General features: G+C 41.4%; 1 protein-coding gene across 1 annotated transcript in view; it reads left to right on the forward strand.

Moving 5' to 3' along the window:
• The window catches only part of ENOX1 (ecto-NOX disulfide-thiol exchanger 1), a 260,495-nt gene that overhangs the window by 163,061 nt on the left and 76,518 nt on the right, over positions 1-20,916 (forward strand). The window contains exon 10 of the mRNA XM_006884564.1: positions 17,566-17,673. Coding sequence (XP_006884626.1) covers positions 17,566-17,673 — 108 coding nt within the window. The remainder of the gene's footprint in view (positions 1-17,565; positions 17,674-20,916) is intronic.

Genomic DNA, 20,916 nt, shown 5'->3' on the forward strand with positions numbered 1-20,916 from the left:
CATGTTCGATCAATCTCCAATTGTAAAAGCTGGTAAAAATCTTCTATCTCCTCTTCCTTGGCTCTGGTTGTTGGTGCTTATATTTGAATGATAGTGGTATTCACTGGACTTCCTTGTATGCGTATCGATATCATCCTGTCACTGACAATATTGTACTTCAAGATGGATCTAGCAATGACTTTTTTAACTATGAAAGCAACTCCGTTTTTCCTCACCTTTACACAGCAAAATCCAAAAACACCTCAAGATTCAGAGTGTAGACATCAAGGGCTGCTTGTTTTTCCTTTTCCTGTCTTTAAACCAAGGCAGGTGTTATCAAGTGATTCTGACTCAAGGTAAACAAATAGGATTTCCAGTGGCCGGTTTGGGGAAGCAGATTTCCAGGTCCTTCTCCTTCATCATTTCTGGTTAGATTCAAACCACCCAGGCTTTAGTTGTTAGCCATGGACTTAACTGTGTCAACCAGAAACTCTTCTCAGACCCTAGATGTGTTATTTGCCCAGACATAATAAAATGTTGACTTACATGAATATTTGGGAATATTTTATTTCTTTAGTTAGCTTTAATGAAGTTGTAAATTTCTCAGGAGTGAAAGAGCACCATGGTGAGAACCTTCTAGCCAGCAGTAGACAAACGCCCCATCCTTAATGGAGCATCTGTAGCTTGTTGAGAGCTCAGGCCTCCAGCTCTGTTTTCTCTCTTTAGTGCCCCAGGGCACGTGTTAGAGCTTAATAGCTTTCTCACCATTAGGATTCCACTAGAAGCTCTCAAGACTCCAACACATGCTTATAGAACAACCGTTAAGTCTTATAGAACAACCGTTAAGTCTATAGATGCTTTCCTAAAGCGGCATTCAAGGAGGCCCGTGATGGTGATGCTATCTTGTTAATAATGCTAATATGAGTTACGATTTTTAACTCTCCACTAGATATACTGAATGGATTCCAGATCACTCTGCTGAAACATCCTCCAAAGATGGCCACAGGTTTTTGATCACAAGATGCCCATAAAGAGCTTTATAGCTGTAAGAGCTGATGATGATGAGGCCATAAACCAAGCATAGGAAGAACAAAGCTCTGTCGGCCTTTGGGGCACAGTGCGTGACCCAGCTGTTCAATCAGGTTCTTGTTTGATTGGAGTCAATGGGCTGGCCTGGCTGGAGAGCATGCTAATATTTTACATTTCTGCGCTAACAGCTGTACCTGTGCCCAGAGGCTGGTGTGATGGCCACCTCATATAATTGCAAAAAAGTGATAAGAATAAATAAATCCCCACAAATTGGATTATGGTCTGCAGAGAGATTGCCAGCGAAGGCACTGGAGAGGCTATCACCGGTTTGTAGTTCTACTTCAGCCAGGCATTTGACACCGTCTCTGGTGAATTGTATGAATGGTGTTAATTCAAGTTGGCTGGACCCATGTTTTGAAAACTGGCTGAAGGAGAGTAGCTCAGCAGGGTTAGGGCAGGGCTGGACAGCAGGCCTTTGTCTCAGAATCCCTGCTGCTGCTTGGTCTCTCCATTTCTGCAGAGAATAAGGATAGCACTCACTTAACTTGGTACCCCCTCCATTCAAGGAGCTTCACTCCCATCATGGGTGTTCTTTAATCTCACAGTATCCTGCTCTTAAGTGCTGTTGCCTTTGTTTACCATGTAAAGAAAGCTTGTAAAAAACATGTAAAAAAGCAGGAAGCTGAGATGGCCCTACAAATTACACCATTTACAAAATCATCTGAAGAAGAGAAAATAGGTTTTGCAGTCATCCAAGCAAAAAGCATGTTACATTGGTTTTTCCAGTGTTCACGGGAAGAATCAGCAGGTCACTCACGAAATTTTATGTTATGCCCTATATGTGACAGTTGTAAAGGGAGAAATCTAGGGTGACGGAGACCCCTGTGTTCAAGGTCCCCAAGGAAATATGTAGTAGAGCTTTTGAGGCTGTTTTAGTTCCCTAGTGCTCCTGTAACAGAGATCCCGAAAGTGGATGGTGTTAACAAGCAGACAGTGTATGAGACTAGAAATCCAAATTCAGCATGCTAGCGCTAGTGAAAGGCTTTCTCTCTGATGGTATGAGGGGAAGCCCTGCTTCCTTCAGCATCTGTGTGCCAGGTAGTCCCTAGAGATAGATCTCCCTGGGGCTTGCCCTTTCCTTATATCAAAGAGGGCACATTCCACAGCTGGAGGTTCCTCCTGGGTTTTGAGATTATAACACTCGCCCGTTTGGCTGGCTTTCTCCTTTGTCTCTGGTGAGATACAAGATATTACAGACCACACCCTTTTATCCTACTGAAAGTGTGATAGGATTGAAGGTTGTTGCTCTCCACACTTGGGACTCTCAAAACTATTTGATTGCTTAGATCACCGGGAATCATTACAGAGTTTTCACATTATATCATTATTATTGTTGTATACTCACCAGTCAGAACAGACCCATAGGCAACCCCCAGTGGATTTTCTGAGACAGTAGGTTGCACAGGAGGAGATTGCCCATCTTCTTATCACAGAGCAGATGGTGGCTTCCAACCACATACCTTTGCCTTGCCAGGACTTAATAAAATCCGCAGCACATAAAAATGTTTGGAATGCCTTCTTTTTTATCTTTTGAGCAGTCCTCGCATATATAGCTTTTCATATGTGCTGCCTTATCAGGAATGCACTATGACTGATAACTCCACTGAATTGCGCAAAGGACCAATTAATTTGTCTTTCCTGGGATCGTATTCCAGTAAAGGAAATGATCTCTAGAACCACGTCAGATGAAACGGTCACCCCTGGCCCCATGTGCCAGCCACGTGTCTTGGTCCATCTCTCTGTGGCTGGATAGCCAACCAGCTGTGGCTTCCTGTAATTGGACACTGGAGCAAGCATCATTATCTAAACATACATCCCCTCTGAATGACAACATTATTCTCAGTAATGATTGGGGAGGAGGGGAGAAAAGGGAAGAAAGGAAGACTCAGATTTTACTTACATTGGAATCTCATATGTGTTCACATCAGTAAAAAAAAAAAAAATTAATAAATTAATACCCCCCAAAATGGACAAATTTATAAAAATCCTCTGAGTAATTTTTATATACCTTGTAGCTTAAATGCTGAACATTTGATTTCTTTATATTCCATGTAAATAACTGTCCAATATATAGCAAACTACCTTTTTTAGTAAAACCAAAATATACACTAAAAGCACATTCTGAGAAACTGCTAATTATACCACTGAAGTAACATTTTCCATCTTCATTGTTTAGTTTTTAAGAGAACAATTAACAATTTTAAAAGGAGAACCCATTTCCATTTTTATAGTATTAAAATCTAGTCAGATATTTTGTGTATAAACTGTAATCTGTGCTCTCCAAACAAAAATAACACAGCTCATGGCTCTCACTCTGCTTCACTGATTTAAATTTTAAATATAAAAGCTGTAAGTGGTCCCTTGGGCTGAATTGAAGTTACTCGAGTTCTAGTCCTTTGCAGTTACTGTGCATTGTTTGTTTTGAGTCTGTAAATGCCTGAATGTGTGGTAATACAAGGATAGGAGGCACTACACTAAGCAGCGCAGATGATTTTGAATCAAAACAAATGTGTGTGACTGGGTCTGTGTTTGTGTATGTGTGAGAGGGACAGAGTGAGAGACAGGGTGGAGTGTACGAGGTAAACTGTACACAGGGAAGCTAGATCTCTACATAACTCCCTTATGTTTCTGATATTCTACCTCTGCCTCAGTGCTGTCTTCCTGACTTTCTATCCTGTTGCTGCTGCTGCTGTTGTTATATGCCCTTGAGTCTGAAGTGACTCATAACGGACCCTTCTATGGGTTTTTCAGAGGCTGTAAACCACACAGGAAGAAACTGTCTATCATTCTCCCTTGGTAGATTCAAGCCACTTGCCTTTAGGTTGGCAGTGTGTCTCCTTACCACTCAGCCACTAGAGCTCCCTAGACTCTATTTGTAAAAACTATTTGACATTTTCTTCTCTGACAGGTGTCTACATTTTGCAGATTTTACTGTCTCACCAGCTTTGCCAAATTGGCTTCCATGTAGGATACACTGTTGAAAGAGTAAGTTGTGATAATATGCTCATTTGACCGGTTGCCTTCAAGTCGGTTCCAAATCACGATATCTCCATTTGTGTGCACCACAGCTGGGCTCCTATATGGTTTTGAAGGTGAGGAGCTTTGAAGAGCAGATTGCCAGGTCTTTATTCCAGGGTGCCTCTGGGTGAGTTCACCCCACCAGCGTTTTAGTAGCTGAGTGGTTGACTCCATTTGCAATTACATATATATTATTTAAATCTTAATTAACAATTTTAAAGAACTTAGATCAGCAGGCAATTCTATCAGGGAGGAGCCTTTTTATCGCCAGTTTTGTTCAATGCATGGTGATGGTGAAATGGTGACGGAGATTTCTATGTGCAAAGTATTCAGTGTCAAAGTTTATTTCTTGCACCACGGCCGCATCCCACCACCAGCTCTTGATGCGCCACCACTGCAGACTCAAAGCTGCCTCTTAGAGGCTCTGTATGTTCCCTACCCTCTGTCACTCTCACGATTCTATGGAAACTACTTCTTCTTCCCTCTGGGAATTGTCCATGGATTCCTGCCTTTTCTGTCATCTCTACAGTAAGAGGGAGCTCTGGTGGCCCAATTCCTAGAGAGCTGTGCTGCTAAACTGATGGCTGCACCTCTCTGATGATTCACATCTACCAGCAACTCCTTGAGAGAAAGATGAGCAGTCTCCTCTTGTGTGATGTAAAAGCCTTGAAAATTCAGTGGAGGGTCAGCTATGGTTGGTTCTGACTCAACAGCAATGACCTAGTCTACAGTAAGAAAGGTTGGAGGTTCTAAGCCACCTAGGGGCACCTGGAAGTAAAGACCTGGCATTCTACTTCTACAATAAAAATCAGTCCTTGAACATCCAGGGGAGCACACTTCTACTCCATCACAACAGGATCACAAGAGTTAGACGTGACTTCAGAAATAGAGTTTTGTTCTTTGCCTCCACTGTGTTATAGGCCAACCTTGGGAACTGGAAATTCTCACTTTGGACTCCCTGATACTTGGTTTCCTCACTTCCCTCCCCTCAAGAACACGGGTCTGTGACCTTCCATGATCCACATCTATGAGGACCCTATGTTTCAGGCTCCTAGTGGCATTTTCAGGGAAGGGAACAGATGATGACCAGGAAACTTGGGGTAGAAACTCATGCCCAAGGCATCCTGTAAGCCTAAGCCTCTAAAAACACATATTTCTCCTTTCTTAGCCTAGTCCCACCCTCAGCAGTCTCAGACTCCCACAGTACTGGTCTATGAAGCACAAGGTCTTAGCCTTCACCTTGCCAGCAGAAGAGTCGATGGGGCCTACCCCTGGGGTGATAGCTCCGCTGCCTTTAGGATTTAAATAGGGAGTGGGAGGACAACGAATGGGGCCTTGCTCCAGGCATCTCTGGGCTGTAAATGAAACCCAACCCCATCACAAGGAAGAAATTGCCTTTCTGCCTAGCAATGAGAATGGCATTTAAAATTCAATATCAGAAGAGATATTGACGAGATTAAGGGCCTAGAAGAATTGATTTATGAGGAAAGACCCAAGGAATTAAATATGTATAGCCTGGTGTAATAGGATATTAGGCTCCAAGCACAATTTCATTTCTGTGATCCACTGTTCCTGTTATCAGTCATCAGAATGGTGGAGTGCTCTCTCAGATGTTTCTCCTCCGGGGTCACTGTGCGAGGTAGAGAGATGGTCCCAGGATTGATACACGGGCCACAGGCTTGGCTACGCATGTTCCCTGCTGAAAATGATTCATCCCAAGGTGGAAGCAGAGGACATTTTACGAGAAAATGCATACTAGTGAATTCTTCTTCCCAAACCACCTTGAGGAGATAATGAAGGTTGTGCAAGCCAGGAGGTTGATTGTCTTTCCCTGAGTCAGATTTGTCTCCTTCGTCAGGAATAGCGTTAGCCTAACCCTCACCCTGTGAACACTACAGGGTGGGTTGATGTAGGTTATGTGTATGTGTATGTGTATGTGTGAGAGCGATGTAAGAAAACATTTCCTATCAAATGCATGAAAGCACTGATGGCTTAGCAGTAAGTTGTATTGCCAACCTAAAGGCATGTGGTTCGAATCCACCATGGGAGAAAGATGGTCTTTCTCCTCTCGTATGATTAACTGCCTCTGAAAATCCACTAGAGGATCAGCTTTGAGTTAATTCCAGCTCCACAGTATATACAACAACAACAATAAAATATAACTAAAAATGTCCAAGCAACAGAGGACAAACTAGATGATTTGGACTTCTAAAATATGAAATCTATATGTGTATCAAAAGATTTCTTAAAAAGAGAACCTACTTGTTTCAGAAGGTTAAATACTGCAGCCTTCAATATGAAGTGTGTCTTAATGTAAAGAAAACAAAAATTCTCACCATTGGACCAATAGGCAACATCATAATGGATGGAGAAAGAATTGAGACTGTCAATGACTTCATCTTATTTGGATCTACAAGCTGTTTTCAGACTTTAGCCATGCACTAATTCTGTCTCAAACGTTCCCTAACAGTTGGAGATTGGCTCAAGATTCACCTTTTAGATGTAAAGCAGGCATATGTAGATGACAGCAGCTGGAAGTCATTCAGAACCAGAGCAGGGTGGAGGCTGAAGATCTGGAGAGTCAGAGAGAGGGAGAGGGAGAGGGAGAGGAGAGAGCGCGCCACAGTAAACTCAGTGTTCTGGCAGCAGAATATCCAGGGAGGGGGCACAAGTGAAACTTTTTTTTTATTTTTGTACCTCTAACAGGAAAAGATAAGGAGAATCTAGCCAATTTGAGCACAGGTAATTTTTAAATTTCAGGCTGGACTATTCAGAAGAATCAGATTGGTGTCAAGGTACACAGGCATTGTAGAGCAGGATGCTGATAGACCACTGTGTAGAGCAGATGCCAGAATAACTCAGCTTCTAGGCTTGGTCCAGCCAGACATAGAAGCCTCAACAGACTCAGCGGATTCGTGACCGTAAGTGGAAAAAATCTGTTAGGAAAGTCCGTGGGCCTCATCCCTTGAGGTGGTATTTTGACCTTTTTATTTATAGCAAAATTATAGAGCTGGAATAATATTTTTTTTATAACTGAGTCACAAGAGAAAAGGTATTTTAAGTTGTTCATCCTCTATGGAATCAAATATTCTCAATATTTTTATAATGTGGTTTTTTTCCGTGTCTCATTTTCAATTATTGGGGCAATTCTGGTTCAAACTTAGTTTCTCGAGCACAGTTTCCTAATTCCAGGTCCCTGGGATTCTTAGGAAGAAAGCATTTGTTTAAACCATTATTAGTGAATTGTGTGCTGTCCTGCTAACTTATGATGGTAGCTTATGTATCATAGCATCCCAGTGACCTAACATCTTGAGAACAGGGTCTTAATGGTCCATTTCCTCTGTACCTTCTGCATTATCCAGCCTGTGCAAATCCTAAGACGTCAGAATTGCAGGGAGTGATGGACAGAAATTATGATTGTTTTAAAGACCTGACCATAGAAGCAAACACTGGGGAAATCCTTAAAGGAAGAGGAGAGAAAGTGTGTGAGTCTCTCTTTCCTTCTCTCTCTCTCTCTCTGTCTCTCTGTGTGTGTGTAGGGTTTGGGAGTATGCATGTGGATAGGAGACACTCTGTGTCAGTATGTATGTAGATCATGGCATGAGTTTATCTGACCAAACACCAGTCTAAATTTAGAAAGGATCCTCCACCAATGAAGACACAAACTGGTGTCATGAGGTGCTGCCAAGCTGGCGCTAGTTCACAGTAACTGCATATAACATAGCAAATCACTTCCCAGACCTGCACTATCCTTACAGCTGCAGCTATGCCCAAGCCCTTTGCTGCAGCTGCTCTGTCTGTCCTTCTCTGTGAGGGTCTTCCTCTACACCCCCCCCCCCCCCCCGGTGTAACCTATGGATTGTTAACTGAAAGGTCAAGTCCATCAGACACTTCTGGGGAGAAAGATGGGTAGTGTCTTCCCTTAAAGATTTATGACCTTGGAGACCCAGTGGAGAGTCAGTAAGAGTCAGAAGTGACTTGACAACAGTAGTTTGGCCAGAGTTTTCTACTTTACCAAGCGTGATGTCCTTTTCTGGGTCCTGGGGCCTCCTAAGAATGTGCTGAAAGTATGTGGGACCAAGTCTCACCACCCTTGCCTCTAAAGAGAACTCTAGCTGCATTTTAAGACAGATTTGTTTCTTCTTTTTGGCAGTCCATGGTATTCCATGGAATATCCCACAAGAATATTCCATATTCTTCACCAGAACTACAACTTGTTTATTCTTTCTTACTTATTCATTGTCAATTTTCACATGAAGCAGAGGAAAATATTATGGCTTGGATCAGGCACACCTTAATCTTCAAAGTGATATCTTTGCTCTTTAATAAATAAGTCTTCTGCAACAATTTTTTCTCTTTTTTTAAATAATTTTAATGAACATTTACAGAGATTTTGGATTTCCACTAATTCATTGCTGCACTTCTCTCCCCACAGCCCTCCCTCCCACCCCAGTTCGCTCCTCTCTTTGAAAAGTAAAATAAACACTCTCTCCCTGGTACACAATCCCCCCTGCACCCCTCCCACCGACCCAAGTACATTCTATGCAACCCTAATTGTGGACTCTTGTGTGCAACATATTTTAAAGAAATTCTTTGTAGCATGTTTGCCTAATAGAATACATAATTTTGTTTCCTGACTGCCACTTCCATAAGGTTGATTGTGAACCTAAATAACGTTAGATCATTGACAACTTCAGTCTATTCTCCCTCTATCATGATGTGTTTTAGTTCAGTTGTGAGCATTTTTGTTTTCTTTAGGTTGAAGTGTAATGCATACTGATGAAGTCCTTTATCTTCATCAGTAGGTGTTTCAAGTCATCTTTTTCTGTTCAGCCAGCAAGGTTATGCCATCCGCATATAGGCAGCTGTTAATGAATCTTCCTCTATTTTTTATGTGGCCTTCCTCTTTATTTTGTGCAGAGTTCAGATGATACTTTGGTTAAGACATTTGCTTCTAAAATAAAAGATATTGGAACCCAACAGTCCCCTTTTCTGAAAGGAAAATGAGAATCTGATTCCATAAATATTGGCAGTCTTGAAACCTTACGAAGCAGTTCTCCTGTGCTCTGGAGGGTCCCTATGGCTCAGAATCTGCTGAATGGCAGTGAGTTTCAGTTTCATTCTGTACCATACTGTCTACCTTTACATAAATGCAAGCTTATATAATCTGTTACCTACACCAGTACTTCTCCCTGGTCTCAAAATAGCAAAATTTAACAAACAAGACAAAGAAGGGATTGTGTTTTAAATAAAAGTAAAGTCTACCACAGTGTTCACAAACTATACACAGAAGCATGTCCCTAACAGCCTAGCTTATAAGCAAAAATGTTGAGTGTTTTGGTAGAAGTCATTGCAATGACGATTTTAGGTTTGACCCATCCTGATTTCCATTTTATTATTGACAAATTCCCTGTGGTTGCCTGAGTAGAAACTACAGTTTGAAGGAGCACAATTGAGTTGTGCTTGAGGTAGTTTCCTCCAGAAAGGCTGGCCGTGGGTACATGACTTGGCCTCTGTGTGCCTATGATTTTCCCATCTGTAAAAATGGAAATGCGACCTCACTTATTCTGGGGCTTCAAATAACATTTGTAATGCTCTTTGAATTTGTCAGAGAGAAGGACCCATTACACACTGAAGTCTGCATCCCCAAAGAGCATTACAAATGATCCCATTAAATCAGTGGCCTGGAAATATCAAGATGTGGCAGGTACAGCATTTATTTACCTGCCTGGTATCGGCCAGAGAATTTCTGCTTGATTGGCATATGGATAATTGTCTAATTGGAACACACTCAGTTGTAACCACCAAAAAATGTAATAGTGCATCTGTTTAATGCCACACTCTCAAATGTTAAATTAAAATTGTGCTTCAGTCAGCCAATCCAACCGAGAGACTCTTCTAAGTCGTAGCTGCCTGTGAACTTCTGTAATTAAGGCACTTTGGTACTTAAAAATTCAAAGTAGAAGGAATATTATACGGTCTCATAAATTTCATGTGAGAAGAACTAGAAAGCCTCCCTTAAATTATCAAACAATGGACCAGCTCATTGTTTTTATTAGACATCTAGTCACATGAAGAGCAGTAGTTTTAAATCACCACTCTTTTTTAATCCATGAATATTAAATTAATGTATTTGTACATTATAAATAAGAGAAAGCATTGCTTTATAGAATACAGAATACAGTCCATGAGTCTTATTTTTATTTTTTCTTTAGTGGAAATTGGTTGGTTTGTTTGTTCGGTGGGGGGACTTGAAGAAGTTGTTGTTGTTGTTGTTATGTGCCGTCGAGTCGTCTGCTACTCATAGCAACTCTATGTACAACAGCCCTAAACCCTGCTCTATCCTGTGCCAATCTTATTGTCTCTGATACAACTACCACCATTACCCTTGTCACTGAATCAATCCATCTCATCAAGGTTCTTCCTCTTCTGCGCTCTTCCTCCACCCTCCCAAGCATGGCATCCCTCTCTTAGGACTGAACCCCCCTTGCAACATGCCCAAAGTATGTCAGATGAAGCTTCAGAATTCTTACCTCCAAGAAGCAGCCAGGCTTCACCCTCTCCAGGACAAACTTGTTTGTTCTCTTAGCAGTTCATGGTATATTCAATACTCTTCTACAGCACCACAGCTCAAAGGCATCAATTCTCCTTAAATCATCCCTAGTCATTGTCCAGTTCTCTGATGCATAGCAAGTAACTGCAAGACCATGGCCTGTAAACAGGAGCACTTTAGTCTCCTTCTAGCATCTCTAGTCATTGTCCAGTTCTCTGAAGCATAGCAAGTAACTGCGAAGACCATGGCCTATATCAGGCACACCTTAGTCTCCAGATTGATATTGTTGCTCTACAGTACTTTGTAGAGGTCTCTGACAGCAGACTTTCCAAATGCAATTCAACTTTTAAATTCCTGGCTGCTAGTACCAAGAGTGTTGATTGTAGAGCCAAGCAAACTGAAGCTGTTAACAATATCAATCTCTTCCCCATCTATCATGAAGCTGCCAAGCATACTAGTGGCGAGAATCTTTGTTTCAATATGGATTAAAGAAATGACTCAATTTTAAATCCATTGATTGGCTTGCCTTAGTCATTTAAGAAGTATCCCCCTTTTAGATTAAGGAGTATATCTGGAACTGTCAGAGTGATGAGTCAAAATTTCTTAAAGGGAACTATCCTTTTCTTTTTAAAGCTTCATATATGCCTTGAATAACAATTTACCTGGTTATATACTCTAGTTTAATCATAGTTCATAGTTTAATCCCCAGTAGACATCTATTCATATATTCACTTATCCAGTCTACACATAGTATTTATAAGTAGTTATTAATAACCTAACTAATAGTCCACAGAGGAGACAGATATAAAATATAATTGTAAAAAGAGCAACAGCAGTGGGGAACAGCCAGGTCTGACCTCTACTAATTCCACAAAGTAGAACTGTCCTCATCAATAACATCCACTGAGCAAAACTAATTCCTGTAATGTTTGACATGATCCTCCCAAGTTTCTGTACATTCTTCTTATAATTTCAACACCAATCTCAACTGCTTTGTTGTTGTTGTTGTTGTGTATCATTGAGTCAGAGCCAAACTATAGCTGATCCTCTGGCTGGTTATCAGAGGCAGTTAATCACAAGGGAGGAGACTGCCCATCCTTCTCCCATGGAGCAACTGGTGGATTTGAACTGCGTGCCATCACAATTGCAGCACATCTTCTTACACTTACGATTATGACGTTTATTAAAGAAGTTAGGTTAGCAGCAATATACAATTTCTCAGTCTTGACATCTTCTCAAGCGTGGTCACTGGCCCTTTGACCTTCAGCTTCACAGCTTAGATAATTGTTAAATCAAAGTTTCCTTAGAACAGTCATGATATCTTCCATCAGTATGCCAGCAAGTTTGGATTGAAGAAATCTATTTTTGGCTCTGTGAGGCAGAATTCCCAAGTCAGCTCTTCCCTCAGTCATCCAGCAATAAAAACCTTTAGTTCAGTCTCTGTCTCAGAGGCTCTGGTCCTATTTTTGCCTCAAGGGCTCAAGCCCTGGCTCCAGCAAGACAGTTTCTCAATTAACCCAAGCTACTTCTCAATCAACATTAAGATCCCCTGCACAGGAACTTCTAGACCTGAAGGATACACACTCTTTTCCCACCTTTTTCTTCTCTCCTGGTCCAGGTCCTCAGATTCTGCCACTGAATCTCCTCAGTTTAGTGGTTGGGCAAGCCACTTCCTTTGTGAATAGGCTTACCTGCTCTATGAGGAAGAATGTTTCACCAAACTGTAGATGATGTAGATAGGCTGTCTGCCTGCAGGGAAGTTGGATCAGATTAAAGGCAAAACTATAGGGAAGCCAAAATTTTAACAAAACCACAGTAATTCACTGTATCAAGTGTTTTGGAAACATAGAAAATTTTGCTTGGGTAATTGAAAAGCATCTTCATTGAAACAACTATATACGCTTGTGTAATTCCTACCCTGGACAAGGACAATGGACCAAATCAGAGAGTGGGAAAGGAATCAAGCACATTCTCGTTTCTCCAACCATGTGTCTTGGTGCAGGATTATGTCTGTCTACAGGTGGGGCTCTTTTCAATTTTATTATTGTTAATCCAAAAGCAACATCTTAATTGGAGATTAATTCTGCCTTCCAGGGAGAATTCTGGGTGATAAACTTGGCTTTCATGAAAGAACTTGATATTCCTGGAGAAAGACAAGGTGTTCAGTGTTTGGATTATAAATAGTAAGGACTAAGGAACCAATAGCATTTTTTTTCAGCATTCTTAATGCGTAGATGGTTAACTCTGTCTTAAGTGTTGGGAGAAAACAGGAAACATAATAATATGATGGCCTGGGCTTTTACCTTGAAGGTAGGATGGAAAGAACATGGGAGATGAGAAGAAAGCTTTGAGAGTAGTTAAATAGCAAGAATTAACTCTGGTTTTCAATTCTGGATATCCAGTGAGTAGTAGACATCAACCCGGGAGCAGGGGAGTTGGTTTGGGTGAGTGGAGTGATGATCAACATGGTTGAAAACAGAAAGTCTTAGTTGACACCATGGGTATGACAAGGACCACCTCGTAGAGCGAGCATGCAGTGGGAAGAAGAGAACCAGACTGGCTGGCTATTAGGTAAGCATTGATGTCTTTCTTAAGAGCAGTAGGGGTCTGGAACAGTGAGTGGGAATTGCACTGCAGTAGACTGAGCATTGTTGAAGCATTAAAGGAGACAGTGACTCTTTTCTTCAATTACTCACTGGTATTAGCTGTGAATGTTTGGAAAATTGTATTGGTGCCTGGGTCTCATCCTAGATATTCTGAGGCTTCTATAAGGTCTAGGATTCTGTATTTTTTTTAAAAACAAAAACAAAAACAAAAACAAAAACTCCCCTAGATACTAATGGGCAGCCAGAATTGAGAACCACTGCTCTTGACTATTCTTTCATAATGTGAGAATAAACCCAGGTAGCTCACAAAAATGATGCTCAAAATCAAAGATAATTGGAAAAAATATCAAAGGTTAGCATGGAGATGGGACACGGCATCTCGTGTAGATGGGTGAGCAACCTGGGATAGTTATTCTAGAGAGCACATTGGGGAAATTAACACCTTGGGCACTAACTTTCTAGTCCCTTCCCACTGGATATGCATCCTAGGGAGGTTCTCTAACAGATTCCATAAGGAAAATGCACTACCATGCTCCATGGCAGCCTGTATGGGGCAAAGAGAATTTTAGATACCCAGCACTTGGTGAGTAGATTAGAGGAAATTGGAATATTTTGCAGACATTATTGTTGTTGTGTACCATCGAGTCGGATCCTACCCATAACTGACTGTCCGCAGGTTTTCAGGGGCACAGGAGGAGATTGCCCACCGTTCTCCCACAGAACAGCTGGTAGATATGAACCATACACCTTAGGGATTGCAGTGCAGCTTCTTGCCACTAGACCACCAGAGCTCTCTTTATTTAGTCCATAGACTACTTGTAGACATTAGAAGTAGTAAATAAACAACATGTGTATCAACATGAATGGATCTTGAAAACAATACTTAGTGAGAACATAGAAAACAATAAATAGAATACAGTGTCATTTGCATACACTTATACAGCAACAGTCTATATCTTGGAAAAGCATGTTGTTGTTATGTGCCGTCGTGTCGCCTGCGACTCATAGCGACCCTATGTACAAGCATATTCAAATAAAAAATACACTAAACCATTAAAGAGATTGCCAATGTATGAGAAGAGAAAGGAGTGGACCATGGGAATGAGAGAGATGGAATTTTATTTTAAAAATAATTCCAAGGAACAGTGAGATCTGGTGAAAGCTTAAATGGGAAGGAAGGTCAGGAGAAGGTTGCATACGATGCATTTAAATAGAATGAAGAAGAGCTGTACAATGTGTAGATGAAATGGAAGTCTTCCGTGGAGTTCTCACTTTTCCACTTACTCAGAATGTTGGCAGTACCAGCCAAGCACTTAACTATTGCGTCCTAAGAACAGCTTCTTTTTCCTCATTACTAAAGCATTACATGTTCCTTACAGATCTAGCAGGAAATTGTCAAGCACCGTTAATGGATATCCATAAACCCATTCATTCAGAGACAGTATCCAATTCTTCTCCATGGGATATGTTGCAAAATTAAATATACTCTTCTGTAACCCGAGCTTTTCTTGTTGCACTGGCTCTGGGAGGTGTATGTGACCTTCTTGTATGTCCAAAGGCTTCTCTCCACCTTCATTTCAAATGGCTCTGAGGTGTCCCCTTCATTCCATACATAATCTGTCATTAATCTAATCCTCTTGTCTGTAGGGCATCAGATATTTCTAATTTATACTGCTTCCAGTGTTTTCCATGAACAAAAGTTATGCCTACCTTTGAAGACCATTTTCTGTCCTTTTTCTGGTTCACTTTTAAAAAGATATGTAAAAATTAGATTTCAAAGTGTCTGCTAAAGTAAAAAAATGTATCGTGTATCATCAGATTCCAATGGAACTGTCCTGGCCGGTCATGAGTGAGAGTGAAGGGCAGGGTCACCACTCTGCCTGCACCCAAGCTTTGTGGAGACGTGTCATCATGCCGAAGCACAACATGAACTCCCTGCATTCTGTGCTTCCACCGTCTGATGCCCAATTAAGTCACAGCAGCCATTGCAGAAACCAGCACAGGATGCTTGCTTTACCTCACGCGAGACATTCATGTGTCAGGTGGTAAAACAGAAGTCAGTGAGATTTTAGAAAATTGTAGGAGAAGCTATACTCATGCTGGGGCACAATGCAGGCTCAGGCTCTCCACTTTATATGAATTCCACAGTTGCACCTTGTTTTGATGCAGAACATGATTCAGGAGAGCTGCCAGTCTAAGAAATCATAGGAAGAAAGCCCTGGCAATCTACTTCTGACATACCAGCTGGAAAAATCATGATCTATCACAGGGTTTGAACTCATTGTACACAGGGTCTTGGTGAGTCAGGGGCCAACTGACTGGAAAATAACAATAGAAGTGGGAAGACTTGGAACAAAATAAGCAAGCCTGGAAGGGAAGGAAGGAAGGGGAGCATGTTTTCTGCATACTTCCTTCCCAGCCCACTGCCCTGCATGTCCTGAAACTAGCAGTTTTGAGTATTTGATGTAACCTTTCCAACTGGTAGGTTTGTCATTGCTATATACCTTTAAGTTGTTATCTTCCAACTCCTGCCACCCTATAGGACAAGAGTAGAACTTCCTAGTGGTCAGGTTTCTAAGGCTGTGATTTATGAAAGAAGACTGCTGGGTTTGGTTCCGTCCTGCAGATCTGCTAATGCTTTGAAACCTCCAGCCTTTCAGTGAGCAGCCAAATGTTCAAGCCCTGCACAACCAAGACCGTCTCTTTTTAGGTTTAAATAGTAGCAGCCTGGCTCCAGGGAGCTCTGGTGGCCTAGTGGTAAGAAGCTGCCCTGCGATCTGAAAGACACACAGTTTGAATCCGCCAGCTGCTGCACAATGGGAGGAAGATGGACCATCTCCTCCCATGTGACTGACTGCCTCTGAAAACCCGATGGAGTCCTGACTGGACACACAACAACAGTAACAACAGCAACAGTCCGGCTTTAGTGCTTGATCTGGGCTCTGTGGTTAAGAGCCAGCTGGGCGGCTCTCTAGCCTGCGTCAGGCCCCAGAGAGGCATCCTTGATGCTGGAAACATTTTCATCTCATTAGTGCAGCATTTGTACGTACAGTCGCAGGAGGAAATGCACTTGTGTCTCTTCAAGCCCATCCTTTGTTGTCAAGAAGATTTGAATAAACATATCTGTTTCCTGGGCCCCTTTGGAAGCTCTCAGATGCATTTGCCAGCCTCTGTGTATATTAACATATAACCAGCTTCCAAGTGAGTTAGTGCCGGCCAGCGCTGGGCCTTTGGCAGACAAGTAGCCTCTGCATGAGTTACAGTTGCGAGGGCAAGCGGGGAGCAAGGCTCACAAAAGCCCTTCCGTGGCCCTGCTTAAAAATAGCCGTGTCGGCCATAGCTTAGTGTTTTGACAGCTTATATCAGCAGTTTTCCCGACTGATATATTGATTGCTGTTTGGACTTCAGTCCTGCTGATCTAATAAAACATCACCATCATAGCAGACAAAGTAAAAGGAGCGTCCATGGTCCTGGTGTCTGGGTGGAGGGGTTCCACAGAGCTGCTACAGACTTCCTATTCCGCCATGGGTAAAGTCACGTTATCTTGACAGGTTGGCCAGTTATGCTAAGGGTTTTCTTAATTATTGTTTTACTTCCTTGAGTCATCAAAAGGTTGTTTATTAACACTGATCTGTGTAATCTGTGTAATTACACAAATATGCATTTGCTCAAAGGAACATAGCAATGTCTTCTTCACAAATGCTCTGACGAGGTTGGGGCCTTGATCCCACAGATGGCTCTGTGATATGTCTTAGACTGTAGGTGTTTGATGAACAGCCCACTGCTAGATGCACATGCCATTGAGCTGACTCGAGGTGAGGCAGCCACGGGGTTATAGAGTAACACTGGGCTCTGCAGCTTAGGAACTGCGAATCGGCTTGACATCGGTTGACTGCTCTGAGCTCTAGTTTACCTGTCTAGAAACCTGGGCGGCATACCTGCCTCCCCAACTCCTGTGCTATATTAATCAGTTAAAACACATGGAAAACACATGCCTTCGAGTCAGTTCTGATTCATGGTGGCCCCAGATGTTGCAGAACCCAGCTGCCCCTCAGAATTCCCTTGGCTGTTAGGTTTATAGACAGAAATTGCCAGGCTTTTCTTTTGTGGCTCTGCTAGCTAGGTGTGAGCCAACAACCTTAGTAGTTGGGTGCAAACTGTCCCATGCCCGGACCTTACTGCACTGCTAAATGAGGGACACACACACACACACACACATCTAGGCTAAGTCCTTTGTCATTTTGACTCAGTATTTTGAACAGTTTACTGTCATCTGGCCTCTGATCCTACTCACTCTAGATTTCCTTTGATTTTTCCCAGCAACTGTTGACCATCCAGGAAGAGCTGAACAACAAAAAGTCCGAACTGGAGCAAGCTAAAGAAGAGCAGTCCCACACACAGGCATTACTAAAAGTTCTCCAGGAACAAGTAAGTGGTGGGGCCCACTCTGCTGTGTGAATAAATTCCGTATCCCTGATGTACACCTCCCGGGCCTTAGACGTGCAAACGTGATAGAAGATAGTCTGCCCCAGGATTAGCCTTCACCCTGTCAAAAGTCCTAGCAGCCTTGGTGTGCAGCATTTACAGTCTCATTCCTGGCATCTCCATGTTCACTCCTATACCTTTGGAAACTCCCAGCCTGTCAGAGATGGGCAGACCTTTCTTACAGAAGACAAATGAATTTTGATAAAGTTTTTAAAGGTTGGCACTGCAGATATATTTCAAAGTAAGCAGCTCGATGCTTCTTCAGCCTAATAGTGAGGAAAATGAGGTTAGCATAGCCCACGGTACTCCTGCAGACATGTGAATAAGAAAGACTGATTCATGATGACATTAAAAAAATATCTTCCCTGTGCATCAGGGCACTTATCTAAGCATGGTGAGCAAGAAGCCTTTTATATGAAGTGTGTAAATCTGATCGTTTCATTCTGGCTTTCTTTGATACTAAGTGTGGGCTGACATTGATAAGTGGATTTGGAAGTATTGTTTTATGCAGGGTAAGATGGATCACTAGGCAGTACAGTGAAATCTCAGCCCTGCATCCACACTACAGCAGCCAAGAGGGCCCTGAGCTTTCCAATTCTGGCTTTTCTGATAGCCAAGAACAGAATGAATGATCATTATGAGGGGAGATGTCATAAATGCTAACCCTGGCCCTTTGGTGTGATTATTTTTCAGTTCTTGTAATTGTTTTTCCAACATACTAATTGTTTAAAAATTGATTTTTAAAAAACATTGATTTCTACATGTAAAATCTGAAAAGTGATGTTTAAAGAACATGATACAGAGAGAGCATGGACAAACCAACTATGAACCCCTTTACCAGTTTTTCTTTTTTCAAAGGTGTGAACTCAAGAAAATGTAGGTTTACTTGCTAGTGCCTAAGGTGTTAATGCTTGTGATTTGTGAAGCATGTGATTAACAAGTTTATAAAGTATGTACCCTCTGAAGGCAAGTGCTTTTTAAAATTAATCATTTTCTTCATATGATTAATATCCATGGTTTGGGGTAAATTAGATTGATATGAAAATATGTTGTTGTTGGTGGTGGTGCTGCTGTTAGCTGCACTTAAGTCCCATAGCAATCCCCTGGGCATCTCAAACAAAAGCTACCCAGTTCTGTGCCCACCTCCCGATTATTTCTCTAAGTCCATTGGTGCTGTCACTGTGTCAGTCCACAGTGTTTTGGTGAGCGGTCAGTCATTCCCTCTTTTGCTGACCCTCTACCAAGCATGATGTGCTTCTCCAGAGAATGGGTCCTCCTGATGTCATGTTCAAAGTATATAAGACAAAGACTTACCATTCTCTCTCCTGAGGAGCATTCTGGCTGTCCTTCTGCCAAGAAGGATGTATTTTTTTTTTTCTTCTGGCATTCCATGGTATTCACTTTTAGAAAGCATCACAGTTCAAAGGCATCATTCTTCTTCGTCTTTACTTGGTGTCCAGCTTTCGCATGTATATAAGGTGACTGAAAATACTTTGGCTCCCGCGTCCTCAAAGTGACATAGCTTTTAGAAGATCTTTTATAATAGACTTTCTCAGTGCAATATATTGTTTGATTTCTTGACAGCTGCTTCCATGAGTCTTGATCATGTATCCAGGTAACATGAATGCAGATCCAAGTCACACGAAATTAGGAACAACTTCAGGCGTTTCTTTGTCATGATACTGTTTATACTGGTCTAATTGTGCAACTTTTTTGCTCTCTTGATTTTAAGATATAATTTCCTTTGATGACTGTAGTTAGTCTTTGATACTCACCAGTAAGTGCTTTGAGGTCACTTCAGGTTCATCAAGAAAGATTGTATTACCTGCATAATAAACATTGTTAATGACTCTTCCTCCAATCTTGAAACCACATTCCTCATACTGTCGAATTTTGAAAACTATTAGCGTATAGGCTGAATAAATATGGTGAAAAGATGCAAGCCTGATACACATTTTTAAGCTATGCAGTATCCTTTTGTTCTGTTTGAACAGCTTCCTTTTGGTCTCTGTGTAAATTTTACATGAGCACAATTAAATATTCTGAAATCCTCATTCTTTTCAGTGTTATTCATAGTTTGTTATAATCCACACAATTGAATGCCTTTGCATAGTCAATAAAACACAAGTACCATCTTTCTGGTATTCTCTGCTTTCAGCCAAGTTCCATATGGTATCAGCAATGATATCCCTCGTTTGATGTCCTCTTCTGAATCCAGCTTGAATTTTTAGCAATTCCCTGTTAATGCATTATTATAAAACCCATTGTGCATCCTGAAGAGTTTGATGCATAATGAGCCTTTTAAGAAAGGAAATGAGGTTTGTGAGGCTGTAATTCTTTAGCAGAACTGGTAGAGATTTGCATTGATGGTTCTAGTTCAACAGCTCAAAGCTTAACCCCCGGTGCCAACAGACCTCCAATGATAACTCTTTTTTTTTACTTTTTAATTAATCCAAATTTTGTTTCCATGTGCTACCCATGAGATTGTTCATTATTTTCTTGCATAATCTTTCTTCTGAATGAGCATAAATTTAAATGATCTCTGAATTAGTTGGGAGCTTTCTTTCTTTCTTTCATTCTTTCTTTCAACAGCATGCTACTTGTTTTATGTACCTGTGACTTAAATATTTCTGGAACTTTTTTATTATTAGTTTTAATGAACGTTTACAGAGACTTTGGATTTCCATTCATTTATTGTTGCACTTTTCTCCCTGCCCACTCCTCCTTCTCAGTTAGTTCACTCTTCTCTTTGAAAAGTAAAGTAAAAATTCTTTCATTGTTATACAGTTCCCTCCTCCCAAGTCCTAAGTTCACTCCACTATTCAGATTCTGGATGCCTGTCATGACAATAATACCTAATCATATATCCCTTTTAAACAGTTCTCTCCCTCATCTGTTTCAATGCAGTATACATAACTTATTCCATCTTTCTCAGTTTCCCCCAACCCCAATGTCAGTCCCGTTTTACAACAGTGGTACTATACAGTATTTGTCCTTTTGTGACTAAGATATTTCACTTAGCATAATGTCCTCCAGGGTCACCCATTTTGTATAATATTACATGAATTTCTTGTTTTTCAATGCAGCACAGTATTCCATTGTGTGAATATACCACAGCTTCTCTATCCATTGGTTTGTTGATGGGCACTTGGGTTGTTTCCAACTCTTTGCTATTATGAACAAAGC

This window comes from Elephantulus edwardii, unplaced genomic scaffold (assembly GCF_000299155.1).
Source record: "Elephantulus edwardii isolate Elephantulus edwardi_28Jun2011 unplaced genomic scaffold, EleEdw1.0 scaffold00036, whole genome shotgun sequence".
NCBI classification, from domain to species: Eukaryota; Metazoa; Chordata; class Mammalia; order Macroscelidea; family Macroscelididae; genus Elephantulus; species Elephantulus edwardii.